Source organism: Anopheles funestus, chromosome 2RL, assembly GCF_943734845.2.
Source record: "Anopheles funestus chromosome 2RL, idAnoFuneDA-416_04, whole genome shotgun sequence".
Taxonomy (NCBI): Eukaryota; Metazoa; Arthropoda; class Insecta; order Diptera; family Culicidae; genus Anopheles; species Anopheles funestus.
This window is the reverse complement of record NC_064598.1, coordinates 64,164,567-64,183,706: the sequence shown is the minus strand read 5'-3', so window position 1 is coordinate 64,183,706 and position 19,140 is coordinate 64,164,567. Positions and strand designations below refer to the sequence as shown.

Sequence of the window (19,140 nt, the reverse complement as noted above, 5' to 3'; positions counted from 1 at the left end):
AGACACTAAAAGTCGCGTTCGGAAATTTTTCGGAACCAGAAATACCACTGACTGCTATGGACAGGCGGCATCGTTTGTGGAAGGTGTCCGATAATAGCCCGTTGTGTTCGACGCTCTCTCAATCATTGGAGGATTTTCAGATTTTTCCAACATGTTGTTTCATAAAATCAAAATCAATTCTTCTTCAAGCTTGCATGATGAAGACTGATCGGCTGTGGCACAGGTTCAATTTGGAATTTCTTTTTACGAGCCCTTAATTTGTCCTGGATTTCGTTGTGCTCGACACGAGTCGGCACGAGAAGACGAAACAATCAGCCTAATGAGAATGTTCGATCTAATCGGTCGATAATGATGATCGCTCAGTGGCCATTTATCGGCGGCTTCCAACGAGTTGTCACACATTGCCGTACTAACTAATCTCCCTCTTCTTCGCTTTCGTTGCAGATCGATGCCCCTGATATTTTCTTGATCCACCGGTATTATCATAGAACGACAGACCTAATGACTATGGCGGATGGCGGTTATGACCCAATGGGGCACATCCAAACGGGTCGTCCAAATGCTTATTACCTGTACCAGGCGGCAGCCGCTGCCCTGGAGCAGCAACAACAGCAGCACCAACAGCAACAACAGCACCAGGATCAATCGACCGAGGAGCAGATTGCGATTCGCTCACGTCCACCCTCGGACGATGGACATGAAAACAACAACAATCTGCCAGCAGCGGCCAATAACAATCTGTTCCGTTCGGAGCAAAAGAAACACAAGCGGAAACGACTGTCTGCGGTGTTGGACAAGCTGCACAATGGTAGCGGTACGATGGTGAATCACAACAACAACAACGTCGGGGAAGCTCAAAATTTCAAGGTCAAGTGTACCGACTCGCGCTCCAGTGCCGAAGACTCTCCCGAAGATGTGTTTCCATATTCCGCCAGTCCTCGCATCAGCATCAGCCCGCTGCGGTTAAGCGAAGTCGATGAGAACAATCCCCTTCAACAGAGGACGCCACACCAGCAGCATGCACTACCTCATGATCAACAGCTACCATCACCCTCGCAGATTTCGCGCCAAATCAAGCAAGATCCTCTACAGCAATCGATGGTACCATTGGAACCATCACAGATCAAGCAGGAAGACCAGCAGTACCTGTATAAGCAGCTTTGCTTCAATCCACTCGCCTTGTTTAACTATCTTCCTGTACCGACCAAGCTGCTCTATCAAGAGTTTGCCCGTCAACGCAGCCATTCCGATTCAGATCTGCAACTACAGCAGCTCCAGCGGCAACAGCAGCAAGAACAGCAACCACATCACCAAGTAAACCCACCCAAGAAAAAGAAGTCTAGCCAAGCGGGCCGAGCATCACAGCGTCCGCCAACGACCAGCAGCCGAAGCAGTAACGCCAGCAGCAGCAGTGGCTATCAAGACCCACAGGAACAGCCACTTGATTTGTCGATGAAGTCGTCATCACCGCTCGAATCGTCTAGTCTCTTCGTCTCGACTGTGATCAAGCAAGAGCCCAATTTGGCTAACAGCCCACAACCGGACTCACCTTTGCCACCCGCGCCCATAAATCCATCTAAGCTGGTTTTGAAGCGGGAAAACTTGCCGGACATACGACGGTCCCCCGCATTCGAGCAGCTCAACGGTCATGCACCGTCTGGCTTCAATTTGAACGTGTCACCCGTTGTGGAGGAGATGCCACCAGGATCGGACGTTGCGTACATGTGTCCTGTATGTGGCCAGCTATTTTCGCTTCAAGATCGACTAGCGAAACATATGGCCTCGCGGCATAAAAGTCGAACCGGTGCAACGGACATCACCAAATCGTACATGTGCGAGGTCTGCCAACGTTCGTTTGCCCGATCGGATATGCTGACGCGTCATATGCGTCTGCATACAGGGGTCAAACCATACTCCTGTAAAGTGTGTGGCCAGATTTTTTCCCGCTCGGATCATTTATCAACGCATCAGCGTACGCACACCGGCGAAAAACCTTACAAGTGTCCGCAGTGTCCGTACGCCGCCTGTCGCCGTGACATGATCACCCGTCACATGCGTACGCACACGCGCTTTGATCAACGCGGAGGCAGCAATGGAGGAGGCTCGAGTGGAGGCAGTAGCAGCCCGTCGATGGACCAGAAGCCAATACTCCTTCCGTTGGTAGGTCTCAACAAAGGCCATGCGATTAAAACGGAGGCCAGTTTTGGTGGTGTCGGCGGTGGTTTCGTTCTGGAAACAAAGACTGAATCGTGAAGTTCAACGCGAAACTTCAAGGCTCACTTTGAGTGACTAGTTCCAACATGTGTGGTGAAGTTCCAACGGTAGATGGTAGTTCCTCGTAAAAGTGTGTGCGAATTATGATTTCATAATATGTTTCTTTTACAATACAAGTGTGGTATGACCCTATCAGTAGCCGAGATGCTTCGCTAGAATGGTAATAGCCATGCTTTAACGTTTTTACGAAGGTGTTAGATTCTCAATGGTTGTGATGCATTGTCTCCAAAGCCAGGAACAATAGTTAGGCAGTTACGGTTCTGTTACATACGTCTTGCTCGTTTTATCACCCCATCGCGGGGCCATCATTCCTCAATACGAATCGTTTGTTGGGTATAAATATAGTACGAGTGCGTGCGAGTTTGTGTGTGCTAGTCTAGAATGTAAAGATTTCAAATACCGGCTCAATATGATTTCATCCAGCCCATTTTGGAATATCATTCCTTGAATATTTAGCAAAGAAAGGTAGATTAGTGGGGTTTTAGTGAGGTAAACTAAATGTCAGATTTCTCTCGGTTTCGGTAACGTAGAGTTGATACAAAACAGAACAAACAAATCTCTCCACAAAGGTATTTCAAAATCTAATTATTGTGCAGCAGCATATTGAACAGGAAGTGCAACAACTTTAAGCAATGAAACTAACAAACTGTGCGCCTTAAGAATGCATGACAACCCGTGTGCCTTATTTGATATGGGAACTACATAAAAAAGCCTGTAACCGTAGCTGAGTTGAATAGGTAACTCCAACAGCACACAAATAGTCCATTTAGAACGGAAATGAACTCTAACAATAAAATGTAGTCCTCGTTAGCACAAAAAGCGTGATTGCTGACATGTATCTGTCTACAACGGTTGTAACAGAGTGAACGATCTCTAGATGTTGCGGTAAACTAACAGAGTAGAGAACCTCTTAAACAGACATAAGCGAACAAACAAAAATTGCACCGTCTTGATAATGTCGATGGATATGGGACCATTCCTAACCGTAACAAAGTGTAGAGCAATTCTAGAAATGTCTTCATGTTACTTTTCTTTTGGAACTATCACCTTAGGAGCAGGGGCGGATCAAGCTACCGGATTGACCGGTAGCTGAATAGTCATTCTTGCGTACGGAGTAATAATCTCGATGAGTTTTGGTGTCGGTCTTGTCGTGTGAAGCCAATAACACAAAAACACCAGGCTAACCCCGAATCTAGAACCTCTAAATCGTATAACGATCATCTAGTAGCGTTTAACAGCAGCAAACATACCCTTCCTATTTCCATCTCTCCCCATTACAGTGGGCGCTTTCTGCAGACATGATTAAATCCGACTTCAAAACTACCGCATGATCTTAATTTAAATTTTCAATCATGCAAATTGAATATTAAACCCAACACTGTTACCGCCCTTCAGAGCGTCTTATCGTTCTGACGTTGTTCAATTTCTTAAGCGCAAATTCTTCAACCCGTACTGCAATATGGGTTTCCGTTTTTCATTCGCCTGCATTCTTCACAAAAAAAGGCGACGACCTTCGTGCTTGCGTCGGGTTGCAATTTTCATTTTCCACCCGCAAAACAATACGGAAGGAAAACATTCCCCGCACACCCAACCGGTCGGAGTTGTCGACGTAATGGGCATAATTAGTAGCGAGTTTTCACCAAGAAAAGCTGAAAGTTTACGCTCCCGCGTTGCATGAAACAGGATAGCGTCAGGAAGTAGGCCCACGCGAACACAGCAATCCCAAGTTTGTCGGCTGGCAACTACTGGTCTGTAGGTCGATATGATGGGTCTGGCAAGCAATCGTGCCCGCTAATGAGGCCGTTTGAATGTAGGTGGATCATGCAACTTGGAAAATAAATGTACCAAGGAATACTCTGAGATCAATGCCAAAGTTCTCTAATGAAATGGTATTGTTAGTAGCAGGGCCAGAATGTGGGATGGCCATTTTTGTTTGCTGTGATAACGAATTTAGATCTCTGGCTTCTTTGGAGTGTTTTTTTAACCATCAAAACTTGTAATCCCTCAAGGCTGAGAACGGGGGATAACGGTGACAAAACCACCATTGCCCCACACAACACAACCAGAACCATTTGAAGTAAAGGTCGGCCACAAACAATAAATACAAGCGTTTGCATAACAGAGAGAAAGAGAGAGAGAGAGAGAGAGAGAGTGAGCGAAAAAGATATAGCGCAGCTAACTACTAACAGCCGCAATCTGCATTGCACCACCCAACCCGGTTGCAGTATAAATTTGGCGTGAGACTATGGCCATCCCGATGCAGGGTGAAGCTTGGTGAAACAATTTCATTTTCCCTCCATTTTTTTCTCTTTCACCTTGTGAATGTGCATGTGTGTGCTAAATAATGGTCGTCCACCGCCATCACCGCCCCAACATATTGTAAAGAACACGAACGGATAGTGGCACAGGCATGCAATGTGAACCTTAGCTTGGCATGTACGTTAGTTCCTACTGTAATGTGATACAGTAAAGCGAAACCCTATGCATTATCCTTTTACTTTAGTATCCTCCGAATCTACCCCATTCACATGCTCCGCACGGATTGAGGGTGGACAGTTAAAACGGGACCAACTATCAAGGGAAAAAAGTGTAAAGGCTACACGCCTCTCTCACACACAGCGCCTGTTGAAAGGAAACTTTTGCAACCGGAGAAAGGACATGTTCACTCCCGAATGTGTTTGCAGAATGGTCAGAGATGAGCACCCATAGTGAATGAAACAAATCTCCCCTTGCTTCAAGTGGCCCTTCCACCTTCATTTCGCTTCCATACATCGGCACAAAAAGCCGAGTGAGTTATGACTTTTCACGCAAAAAGCTCACTCGTTGGCAAGCAGGCGATATAGCTCGGACTGGAGGTTCAGGTTTCTGATCCAGCACACACACAAAAGTGCATTATGACGACGCCAACTTCCAGGGTGCCCCTGGACGGGCAGGAAGTTTTTGTTAGCCATTCTGCCGGAAGTACTGCGATCAGCGATTCTGCCCTCCGCACGGCATCAGTTTCTCTTCATCACCGGCGTAGCTCTGGTGAGGATGAAAATGATCCGCGAAACTTGCTGGATCTGACTTTCCACGATGGTGGAGCGATTTTTAAGCCAAAAATCGCTCTACTCTATGTGTGGCTGTGCAATAGTCAGCATGCTTTTATTCCCTCGCTGCACATTTGATGGAAGAAACACAAAAGGAAACTGGCCAGCGAGGAGTCGTCGCTCGCACGGTACACGCTGCATGTGGAGGTGAATAAATGTTCTAACTTTTTCCCGTAATTACTTCGGGATCGGGCTTTCGAACGGTTGCCAACGATGCGCTACCGATCCAACCCACTGGGACGGCAGATGCTGGGATGTTGCCAGGACAACGTTCCCATACTTCGCTCACTCGCAGATACTAGCCGGATGCCGGTAAGGAAATTGCATTTTTGGCGTCGCCCCATCCAGGACGCTCGGCGTAGTTCAAGATTGGCGGAGTTTCGTGATTGTTTTAGGGGATGATTTGCGACCGCTGAGCGCACTAAACCGTTTATTGTACACTTTTGTCCGCAACGCTCGAGAACACGGTGCGTTTACCGGCAGCGCCATTCGAGTCGATGCGTTTTGAAAGCATTTTCAGCGCAAAATCGCTACGACAAAAGCATAATTGAGCATCCATTTTTTCCCCCGAAACGATGTGTCAACGTGTCAGCACTTTTTTTAATGGACTTGCTGGCACTTCAGGTTTTTCCTTTCGTTGGAAAACGCCGGAAAAGGTGCTCTGCGTTTGCGTATGTGTGCGAATGGCGTCATCTCTAATGGATACCGTAAGAGGATTCTACCAGCCCGGCCAGTCCAACTCGTCACTCCAATGCAGCAACCAATGCGCCAATTATTTACCAATCTGCTTTAGAAACCCGCCCGTCATTTAGCCAACGCTGATCGTCGATTTTATAACCCATTTCCGGTTACTGTCCGGGAGCCTGTTTGGAACCGTAGATCGCTAATGATACGCTCTGCCGATAATCGTCTGATTATGTTCCCGTTGATTCGTTGCGTGGCGTCACGTACCCGGCTGTTCGGCTGCCGGCTGACATCTAGGTACCCCCAGGGCAAGGTACTATTTATGCGAAACACTAGACCGTTTGGTTTCTGCGTAGCATGCAACGTCTTCTTATTGTAGCTTACCACTCGAAACATCGATACACACCCGCTTCGGGACGATTGCGTTTCAGGTGGGCCTGTTTGGCTGTTTGGAATTGATCTAGTTTCTCTCGGGACCACTTGCCACTTGCCACTTTACCATCTGAAGATGACGCAGCAAAGAACGATCCCTTCGCTTGTGGGATACCTGTTACAAACAAAAAAGGGTAGCAGAGAGAAGGATTGCGTAGAGCATGTTTACATTTCTGCTGTCTCCCACGGCCTGCGTTGGTGCGAATGATTTATTGCCCAACCTTCGATGAGGAACCACCACTTGACCGGTTGCGCCACTTCTGACACGTCGACTCATACCGGCCGGATGCGTACTTCTTAGCTCAGGTCTGGGAAACATGGCCAGCAGGGGCTGAAGTTCGTACACTGCTATCCAGATCGGTGGCCATCGTTAGCGCATAGGCGCTATTTCCTGCGTGACGGCAGGGGCTAAAGGAAACGCAATTCACCAACGGCATCAACAGCAATGAGCGCGCCACTCACTCAATCCTAGGGTCAATCACGATAGCTGACGACCAGAATCGATAGTTGCCTATTTTGTGGAGCACTGAACATTTTTTGAGATTGAAAAAAATACATTTTAATAGAAACAAAAGTGTTTTTCTTTATCGTTCATGCAAGGGCAAACTTCATGCATCATGAAGATAGACGATCGAAACGACAGGAAGGCGTTCGTTTTCACTTTGTTGGCATAAATCCAAAGTGTATATTTTGCCCTCAACGTATGTTATTCCCTCACAAAGTTTTCAATTCATTATGGTACGAACAAAACACGCTTTTCAATAACTTTTTGTACATTCGTGCTATTCTTCCCGACTGCACTCAACTGCCGTGTAGACATAGCTACTGTTACGATCGGCTAGATGAACGTGAACCATAGCCTAGAACTCTTTTGCAGCACAAATTGAATTTTTGCAACACCTACAGATGGTTGGTAATAGACGAAAAACTCGGTCTCTTCATTACATAAAAGCGGTGCAACACAATCAAACCGACAACCACACAATCGTAAACGATTCTAACTATACATGTGCCAAATTTACAGCTAGTGAAAAGGAAATTAAACGCGAGTGAACTCGCGAAAATACCCAATGGTGCAGAAACCGTAGAACTCGTAGAAACACATTGGTAGAGTGCTGGAGAGAAACAGAAAGAGAGAACAAAATGCAAGAAAGTATAGCATCCTTATAGAGGAAAGTTATTTTAACGTTCATCATAAAGGAGTTGAAACAAACATGAAAAAAGAAAACAGTGCACAACACATTTTTAAAAAGAGCCATACGAAGATAAGGTGTAATTCGGAATTTTACACTGTTCTAAACACATGAAAAGCAAAGGTGAGGAAAAAAGTGAAATCAGAAAGGAGTCCCCATGGAATAAAATTCTGTAAATTATAAATAAAAAAAATAACGCACAATGGGAAGGCACACACAACACTCCCACAAACACCTGAACACAAGAAGAAGAATAAAAAACAAAAGATCTCAGATGTAAGAAATTGCGAATAGAGCACACAAAGGCTAGATAAACTAAAAATTAGAAAACTTAATACTGCTAAACGGAAAACTGAACCAGGATAGCTTACGGAAAATACTGCAACGAAACAAAAAAAGAAAGTGAGGAAAGTGTACAGCATCGTGCACCATCCTCACAAGGGCATTTATTAAGTGTTAAAGCGCGTGTTCGAAACTAGCTGGTATTTTATTACTGTGAGTTTTAGCGTTTACGTTTTCCTGCGCTTTGTTCGTGCATATTAAGGCTTAGATATTGTGTATCCTTTTTATTCTGTTTTCGACAAACGACACCACTGGACCATATAGCACGCTTCTGTTTGAAGCGTTACTGACGTTTCCGATTTACGTACATCATGACATCTTTAGGACGGTGTTTTTCGTTTTCGAAACACACCTCACGCATATGCGATTTTTAAACGAAAGCAATTGCTGTACATATACATGCGTAATTTATTTTAATGTGCGTAAAGCCCTCGATTAAGCCTGTTAAGTTTTCGTCTAAGCTTAGCGTTAAGTTTAACTTATTTAGCTATCCCGTTATGACGTTAGCGAACGGATATTGTACATACACGAGTGCTGTAAAAACAAGGCATTACACGCTACGCTTGCAGAACATGCGGTGCTCTCGATTCAACGAACACTCACAAGAAAGGTCGTCTTCTTTTGGTGTGTTGATTGTGTGACAATGAATCTTACCTTCAGATCGAGGGTGAGTAGAAGGCAGTCCAACGAAACGAACAGTTATGAAACGGCAATATTATAAACAATCTCGATTATTGGCACATACTAATAACGCCTGTTACGTACCTAAAAGATTTATATTTGCAAACAAGACGAAAACAGTACGCACAAATACACCGATTCTCTTAACGAAGCAACTACAGCTAAGAATCAAACAAAATGGTAAACTGTGCAGAAAAGACCGACCATTGAAAAATGTGACAATTAGAGTGTACATACAATTTGCTATTGGTGTATGCGTTCCGGCCTAACCGACCAATACAAAATGGACAGTGCGAAGGCGTACGTAAAAAATGCATCATCGATTCTCAATCGTACTCTAACTATTAGACTATGACACATTTCAACCTTTACTTTGCTGTCTCATTACTTTTCTTTCCTAGTTCTTAAACATCTAGCTCCTAGGTAGCTCTTATTATTCTATTTATTGCTTATACTATTAATTCTTCTTTCCTCTAATTCATACCTTACTGCTTACCTCTATGTTACACAGCTGCCTCAGTTCGTTGCTTTCTATTTATTTATTTAATATATATTTTCTCCAAATTTACATTAAGCTCCAAGGGCCATAAATGCCTGAAATTTACTCACATAGTGTGTGTGTGGTTTTTAGAGTTGATTTGTTTGTTTGATATACTTTAATTTTCTTACTACTTAAGTCTCTTAAGAGAGCGTTCCTTTTGCATGCAATTCTACGTCTTATATTAAATCGATTGTTAACTCCTACTGTTATTTCCTTCTGATTGCCATTTCTCCTGCTAGCTGATGCGATACAAGATCAGGCTGGGAACGAAAATAATTTAACATATTAGTCTAATATGACGAAAGAAAAGTAAATTGTTTGGCAGGACATTGCAAGCGTCCCGCACAGTTACACAGTTGCACATTTTTGTTCAAGTTTGATTTTTGTTAGTCAAAAAGTGGCGTTTACTTCATGTTAAACATTAAACCATGAATTAAGGCCGAAAACGTAAAAAATGAGGATAAATTGTTGAGAGAAAAAAAAACAAAGCGCATGTATTTGATTTCGAGGTGAGCCAATTGACTGCTTCAATTACAAAGAAATGAGGCAATAAAATAATATCGTTATGCAGAGAAAAACAAGCCAATTCAAACAAACACTTATTAATTTATAACACTGGCGAATGATGCTGTAAATTCTTGCCCTAAGATACCGTAAGATCACGTCTCGTTACATGGGTTAAAATTGTGTCGATTAAGTTTTACACTCTTACTTATTTATTATTAAGCTGAAGTTTATGTGTATTTAGATCTTTAGAATGCGTACTTCATAAGAAAATTTCTCAGTTTAGTGTATGCAGCTGTAAGCGGTAGGGTAAACCGTAGGATAAGCAGTCAGCAGTGAAACAATACACGTGAGGCAAAAGACGATTCTACGTAGATAGAAAAGCGAACCGGACACACAACGGTCGTGACATTAAAAGACAATGATTTTCGTTATGCTGCAGTACAAAATTTTTAGAACATTATGTTTTGTCTTGATTTTGTCGAATGAAATAAATGGTTTTTTTGTCAGAAAAAGCTTCTGTTTTGTTTTTATTTATTATTTTGTTAAATAAGTTTAGTCTTGAACTTTATTTTCAGCGCTTGTCTTTCGATTTGATGGTTTGTTTTGCTTTGTATTTTGTGTTTGAATTTTCTGTTACGTACGTGAAACTTTCAGCCTTACACCGCGCCTCTAGTTGCTGAATTAAAATTTCAAAATGAACGTGAGAAAAGAATCGGTTTCTCTATCTATTGTGAGCATTGTTTATTCCAAGGAATAACAAAGTATAGAGTGAAATTGTTATACTATTGTGATAAACCATTGATCAAATTATTAGCAAAGTCCCAATCTACGTCGCAATATAAAAGGGAATGTCCAATTAGAAAATCGGTAAAATAAATAGTTTCAAACCAATTATGTTATACAATATCAGTATAAAGGATTAACGTGAACAGCTGTGCACTAATGCGCTAAAAACACATGTTTCCGTCTTGTAACATAAAATGAAATGTTTATAAAGTGCCTTACTGTACTGAAACAAGTAAAACAAAAAAAACCCGCACAACATTACTCTACCAAAGACTTTTATCGGGTTTCAAAAAGTTATTCAAATTTATTCATACAAACTTATTACAATGTAACAGTACCACAAAATCCTTACCAAACTTTGAATAAGTAAAAGTAAAGCAATACAGCAATTACGAAAGCTACAAATCTTGCTGCTACGCAATTCTGCAAAAAAAAACAAGTATGCTTCAACATGTGCCACGAAAAGTTTACTACTTTTAAATAATGTTTAAAAACCAATGCATTTTTACCGTTTAATCCTTATGACAATTTCTCCAGAAAAAAGTTTTTTCATCACTCTTTCTCTCCAATACACAAACATAGCGGACTAGCTAATGATTAAATAAATTACAATAAATCTACGCAGATTGTCGAAGACATCATCCTTTTCGATGAGTTTGAGCAAGAGTTTACCGATCTGCGTAGATAAATGTTAACATGTTTCGTCCCTTTTAGCTCGTACTTCACCATTTTAATCTACCAAGTGACTTAAAATACCGACTAACATCACAAATACGCAATATGCATAAAGAATGCTAAAATAATCGAAAAACCTTTTCTCAATTCCTTAGTATTGATAGAGTTGCTTCCTTTTCTCGCATTAGCAAGGATCGCGGAAGGCTATTCCAAGTTTTAGCATGAGCCGCTGAGTGCCTCACCAAAAGCAAAGATAACCAGCAGAGCGGCATTTGGTCTTCGACTGAACTTTTTCACACTCCCGCTCGAAACGTTCCAGTTTAGGTCATAATAAGCATATGTTTATAAATAAATACATAGAGAATAATGCTGATGGTAGATTTTCAGCTGATCCTTTGTGGTACAATATTGACAAACGAGATCGTTCTTTACCTTGCGGGTCGATGAAAATTGAACCCGCAAACAGTCCCGGAAGCAAACTAATCAACCCCTGCATGAGGTTCTTGTCGTACCGGTTGCCCGAGGGATGTGTAAGAAGCAGTGCAACAAAGGAAAAGGTACATATTGCAGCAGAACAAACATTTGAGTCTATAGGAAAAAAAGGAAACTAAACCGGAACGTTTGAATGGGAAAAATGCTAAACAAATTTAAATGCCACATTGAAAGAAATCCTGTAAAGTAAGGCAAGACTTAAGATCCTTCTAACTGAATCACGAACAACTCCAAGGCTGCAAACGACGGAACGAACAAATGCGTACAAAGAAAAATAAGAGGTTGCTGTACGATATGTCTAGCAAAATGAAGAAACTTACGTAGATAATGCAATTTGTATATTCCAAATACAAAATGTTGAAGGAAATACTCAAGACAAGCGCTGATATTTAATGTTGCGAGGTACTGAACGTAGCTAATCCGTTTTCTAGAACCAACTTCATCCTATGCTTAGTTTTGTGATTTACAAATTTCTACTCACAATAGGTTGTGAAGTTTGAAAAGAAATGCAAAATGATTCCAAAAAAGACACTCACACACATAAAAGCTAAGCTAAAGAACTGCATACTATTTAAGGATTCGCGAAGAAAAAAAACGAACCAAAACAACGTCTGGAAAGCACAACTAGTGAGGAAATCTTCAGATGGAAAGCACATTACTGGTGTGAGATGAAAACCGCCAAATTGAATAAAACTTACATGCATGAAATTATTTCAAATGGGGTTGTTCCAATGATTTGTGATATTTGTTTTTTTTTTACTTACTTTTGATATGCTTCACTCCAAAAAGTGGACATAATCCAAACAACTTCGCCCAGAAACATCAGTGATGAGGAAAGAAGCAGGTTCGGGGTCGGAACAACGGGGTGTTAACAATAAGAATAAGAGCGATCACCGAGAAGCAATCGCAGCAACTGAAGCGCAGCTGAACGTGTCCACGGTCACGGTTTGGAGTTTTCTTTCTCTCAGTTTTTTTTGTTGGTTACGAAGACGTAAAGTTTGGAGAACTCATTATCACTCGCTGGCCCTCGGTGCCACCCACCGTGGCGCGGCGTTACGATCGTCGTTCAACCGTTACACTATTGATTGACGGCGAACGAAATCGGTACAGGTGGAGGAAGTCGGAAAGCCATGCTAACGTCATTTATCGTTCGATTAACACCCGCATCAGGGGGTAAATATTCGGTTGCACTCCACTTCTGGGCTGGATGCATCCTCACGCCATCCACACTGCTTCCTCTTGCTGTGGTAAATGAAAATGGTAAATGACAAATTTTAACGTTTAATTCTTGCTTTCTTTGCATTTCCCTCCCGCCAACCGTTTTTTTTCTGTGCGGGGAAAGTATTTCCTTCTATTTATCGCGAGCAGACGTTACAAAACGTTTTTGAAAGGGAAGAAAAGGCAACCAAGATAAAGGTAGTCCACCTGGGGAGAATATCTCAACCCTAGCGGAACTGGAGCACAACCTAACGCCGTGGCCACGATTTCCGATCGGACGGCAGACATGCGTCGCCATTCGCGTGCCGGGCGCTTCAAGTACGGTGCTTTCTTTAGAACTCGCTGCATCAGGCACGTGCGACGAGCCGGACCACCGGCGAAGTTGTTTAGTGTTGCTATTAGTTTGACGAAGGAAAGAAACATCACCGAGAATACAACTTTTTTGAAAAATATACATGTATGGCGTTTATTTGAATTGCTTATTTTAAACTTCACAATATAAATTCATAGTAAATATTACTTAGTAAAAGAAAAAAGAATTCACTCTCTGCTAAATCGATTTAGTACATTACATCAGTTAGAAGTTTTTTTATAATTGTTCATAATTTTAAGAAATAATTACTGTAAATTCTCAACGTCATCTTTTGATTGTCAGGTAAAACTCTACGTTCAACTTATAGACTGTTGTTTAACTTTTTTGAAGCACCAAAAGTCCTTAGCGATCTTGGCTACAAATGTCCTTTGAACCGCATGATCGGCAATGATCGTTCGGTGTCATTCTAATGATGTGATTAACCCCTCGGAACCTGTCGAATACAATTCGTTGCAAGATAGTGAATTCATCGTACAAGTCGTAGAGCTGCTCCTCCATTGTCCTTCCATACATCATACAACTGAACATTTATTTTTAGAATGTAATACCTAGAAAGAAGGAAAAAGAATTCCTTCTACGGCAAATATCCGAAAATACGAACTAGAAACTTTATCCGAAACATCCCTATGCATGGTGCAATGAAATAACAGAGATTTTTGATAGCTTTTCCATCTCTCAGTGATATGTGAGTATTGGGGCTTTACTACTAGTTTCGATCATCGCGAGAGGTATTGTTTTAATTGAGAAACTTTTCCCAAACCACTGCATGTCCAGTTGACAGCCAGTACCTAAACGTTTATCTCATCACCATTGTCACTGTCAACCACGATCTTATCGTCAGTGTCTACCAGGATCTTAATAGACTTTCAAGAAAGGTTCCAGAACGGCGAAACTCCGATTGCTCTTTCAATAGCGATGTTGTTGAGGAGATAAGACCCATCGTGATCTATGTTCTCCACATTCTACTTTATAGTATAGATCTTAGTATTTGAGTTACTATGTTGAAGTAATATCTGATAATTTGTAATCATTTATTTCACAAAGATAATACCTCATATTTCAGACATTGTCGCACATCACATCTAAGGCAATGAATGCTGTCAGTGAAACATAATGCAATGCTTTTTTTTCTATTACACCAATCTTCATTGTGTATTTTTTAATCCGCTGTAAAAATCATTTTTTCTTTCCATGTTTCCGCTCGATTCTTCGTTATAAGATTTTAAATAAAATTATCCGTGATGGTTTTTAGTTTTGGTGGTCAGACCAGAATACAAAATATACAAACGATTTAGCTGGAATAATACAAAATAATTACAACTTTCTCTCTCTCTCTCTCTCTTTCTATCTCTCTCTGTCTCTCTCTCTCCCTCTCTATCTCTCTCTGTCTCTCTCTTTATCTCTCTCTCTCTTTTCTTGGGTGAACAACCTCTAAGTTCATGTCGGCCAATTCTTGCATACTAGACTTATTTTACCATGTATCCCGATAGTCATTCCTTGGTAGGGGGAACGGCCTGGATGGGATGTGATCCTGGCCCTGTCGTGTGAAACCGGCGCCATTTATCACACACACCACCGGCCCATACAACATACAACATTGAGCGATACAACATAGTGGAGTATATAAATTTACAAAGATTTAATTAACTGCAAACTTAACATTTATTACAATTTCATGATAAAACATTACATGATGAATCATAACGGTCCTACGCTAGCTCCAACAATCCCATTCGATTGCCTAATTTTTCACCTAACAATATTACGCTCCTCGATTTAAGCAGTCCAATTACTATCATACACAAAATGAACTGTGTAGGAAGATATTTTATGGAATCGATTTCATTTCCAACGCAATGCTTTCCACCCATTTTTTATTACCTTCTACATATGAAATGATGCGGAATTGGCAACACAAAGCACGATTCTGACAAAAAAAAAACCCACAATTGAATCCCATATGCTTGGCCCTCCCACTGCATTGTGCTTTTTGGGGATTTTGTTTGCCCGTTTTATACTAACCGTAATCGAACAGCATTCGAACCGTACTTGAATGCGTGGATCGCCACAGACAGCCGGGAGGAAGTCTTCCACCCAGTGGATCGTTTTCTCTGGTGTAAAGTAAGCTAAAAAGTAAAAGCCCTCTCATTATCCGACTGGTTCTTTTTGCGTGTTTGTTGCATCTTCTTCACCTGACCATCCTTGGACAGCTTGGACTTCTACACGCGCTGGGATCCTGCATATTAGCGTCCTGTTCATCATCCTTCGTAATGTGTTCCATTCTACCACAAACCAACGTGATCATACGTGATCTGCACTCTTCTTTCCTCTTGTGTACAGGGAACGATGCACGGAACTATTAATATTCCTGCTGAATGAAGAAAAAAAACAGATTACAATTGTTCAAAGAAACTCGATTGTAGGTCTTTCGATGTGTACGCAAGGTTCTGATTGTCCGCCGTGGTGGCTTGGTCGTTTCCCAAAAAAAAGGAAGCATGTCTTCCACTTCTCCTACGCGAAACAGACCCGCCAGCGATCGCAAAGGCTCATCCATCTGTCCGTCCACGCAAAACTATTGGAAGGAAACACCAGAACATGCCACGATCGTGCAGCCCACGATGCATCCTTTCCAGTGGCAATACATCATCGTCAGGAGATGCGATTACAGCAGAAAAACAGTCCGCAAGGAGGTTTCAAAAAATATTACCCTTTATGCTGAAACGCTAGTGGATGGGAATAGGTTCTACTCTTTTTTGTTGCTTTTCGTTCTTTCCACTCTTCACTTCATTTCTCAGCACAGGCTCATGTTGGGGGCTGGGATGGAAATTTAAATTTTAAAACAATTACCTTCGAGGTCCGTTGTCGAGAACACGGGAACCGTCGACCAATCATCTACTGCCGCCGCTGCATCGTTCGTTGGTAACTCCATTCATCCGGATGTGGTCCCCGAGGCCATATCTGCACACAGCTTCTGCGCTGCTGAAGCGGCGCTTCCGTGGAAGATGGTGCATGCCCAGTAGTGGTAGTACTGGCCATCAATTCCTTGCATCGTCCGATGGGGTGGGTGCAGTCACAAACGATATTACGTGTTTCCTGAGCCAGTTGCTGATTCGACCCCGGAGGGGTAATGTAGCGAACGTAGCGTACGAGGGTGGCCGTGGGTTCAATTATTTTACAGCAATTTCAACCAATTCCAGGCAAGTACGGTGATGTGCGTGTTGGTAAGGATTTTTTTGTTTTGTTTTTTATAATAACTATAGGCTACGCATCAATTTTTCATTTTTAATGGAAAAAAATTCAATTATTACTGAAAACATTTTCTTCACATGCATTGCTAGAAATTAATGAATAACATTAAAACAATGTCACACAATTTTTTTTGCAATCTTTTTTCGCATTACACAAAACTACAATGAATTATGGAATATGTTTGGAAAACATTAATAATTTTAAAACACTTGGAAACATTTGTATTTCATAAAGATATTTCATAACAATGATTCACTTTTTCAGATTGGTTATATCAGTAATTTATCTTTCTATACAATCGAATAACGAAATTATATGATTGCATTGAAACTGCAGTATGTCCCAGTGCGATAGCAATATCTGTCCCGTAATATACAAATTACAACTGATATGGAAGATTGAATCCGATCACTTACTATCTCGACGGCAGCACTGTGCAATGATAAATACGCAAAAGAACACGCCTTTCCACGTACACGGATTCCTCTACGGAGCGTTGGAGATTCAGCCGCAACAACAAGGAGTGTAAGGAAAATTTATCTCTTCGCCCGAGGATTTACCGGCCACGCAAGCGTTCCATTCCCCGCATTGCGCTGCAGGGTCGCGTAATCGAGCCCGTTCGAGTAGACGGTGCATGAGGGGCGAAGAATCGGTGGCCCTCAACCTTCGCTTTCCTTCGCAGACTTACAATTCGTTAAAAAATTAAACACCGACGATCGCGACGGTGAACCGATCGCACAAAACTGGCTTCGGCAGCAGCAAATTAACTCGCTTACTGCATGCACTGTGCAGGTTGTGCGAACGTTCTCCCGATGCACCGGTTGGCCGAAGGGCTTGTAATACTTTCCTGTGGAGGTGTTCAGACGCGTAAGCTGAGACGTCTTGTTGCAGCGGTTTTCTGGAATTGTTAACTACCCTTAACAGAAGTCACAACAGCAGCAATAAAACCTTGCCGCAAACAGTTTACACTTATTGTGTTTATTTTGTTTAAATGTTGAATTTTATGCAGCACTTAAAGGAAACAATTCATCATCGCTTCAATATCGACGTAAGCACAAAATTATAATTATGTTACTCTAAATTACGAAGGATATAAATATTCACCATAAGCGTTGACGACAAGTTAATTTGATTAATATTTCCTACAATAACCAACTTGGATGCATTTAAGCCTCAATCGTTCCATATCCCAAGAGCACTACTAATGCTTGAGAGAGCGTAAACAATTCAAGCACTCTTCATCGATAACGCCCCGTCATTCTGTGCTTCCGTGCGTCGGATCGGATCAATCACGACACTTGAACCCCTGCGTGCAATCATGTTGCTAATTTATGCGTCACATTTTGCAACCTGCATCGCGCCCGTCAGTCACGATTGGCGACGCGACGCAGCAGATGCCGCGCGATGACACCAATCGACACGAGTCATGCTGCACTGGACCTTCGCCTTTTGCGGATCCGAATGGTGATTCTGTACATGTGCTGTAGAAGGTAAAGGAATAGTTCTACTCCAAGGAGCCATCACATACGAAACACCCATACAGTACATAAATCAAATCTATATTTTTTTTTTTGAGAATTTTGTTTGCCTCTCTAAAAATTTCAGATTATTTATGTGCAGTTTTAAACTAAACGATTTCCGTTTTCTACACGAAGATTTTTTGAAAGATCCATTTTTAATTCGTTTAATAACCACTCTTGGTGATCGCTCGGTAATCGGTTTCGTTTAAAATGATTTCTTCCGAAACAAATTACAATTTTAAATACGGTATCAATCAACAATGCATCCAGTTTGTTATAAATCATTCCAACGGTTAGACGATGTTTTGAAGGATAAGAAAACGCATGACTAAGAAAAACAAACAACAAAAAACGGTCGAGGCTGGTTCGTGCTTTGTTTTTTTTTCAAATTTAGTTGCACTCAACGAAAAAGAAATAACTTAGGGTTTCGTGGAGGAGAAATCGTTAGAAATTATGGTTTGTTTGAGCAGTTAGTTTTATTAACTTATGTTACAAAATAAGAAAAATTTACTATATTTCTAAATAACATCTAATTGTGCACCAACATGTTGTACTGCTAAAAGCTTTAACCACAACAAAATGTATCTCAATAGCCCCAAAAAATGCTCAAATGCTTTAGTTTATTTTAGCGAAATACATATGAGTGGATCTAACGACAACATCAAACTCCCAAAAACCACACATGTGTTTCAAACGACGTCTCCAAAAACTACTCCCACAGGAAACTGTCCATTAAAGAAGATAACTTCACACGTTCTCTCATAAGAGCAGCATAATACACGATCCAAAAAACCAGTATTAACCACCATCCCACCAGGTCTTGCGTTCTGTACTTCGCTTACAAAAACCAATGTATTTTGAGTGATAAAATTTAGCCAACATTATGCCTCCGCAATTTATGAAGACTGCACAACGAACACACCCACACGATCGCACGAAGGGATTGCATTTTCTTCTTTCCAATGCCACCACAATGCAACGGTGTTCGGGAGCAAAAAAAAACAACAAGGCAACCATCTTCACGATCCCCACGATCGAGCAACCAACAGCAACTACAAGACGGGCCAGAAAGTAAAAATAAAGC

At 41.7% G+C, this 19,140-nt stretch overlaps 1 protein-coding gene across 2 annotated transcripts in view; it reads left to right on the top strand.

Annotated features, from left to right (window-relative positions):
* Positions 1-12,414, top strand: part of LOC125764661 (zinc finger protein 860) — a 76,750-nt gene extending 64,336 nt beyond the window's left edge. Inside the window, exon 3 of one of the 2 annotated variants that reach the window (XR_007418479.1) lies at positions 445-529. Coding sequence is in view for 1 of the 2 variants with exons in the window: in XM_049429100.1 (XP_049285057.1) it covers positions 445-2,253 (1,809 nt within the window). In the remaining variant the exon portion in view is untranslated. Of the gene's footprint in view, positions 1-444 lie in introns of both variants that reach the window. The other variant, XM_049429100.1, reaches the window with a different exon arrangement.
* The last annotated feature ends 6,726 nt before the right edge of the window (positions 12,415-19,140 follow it).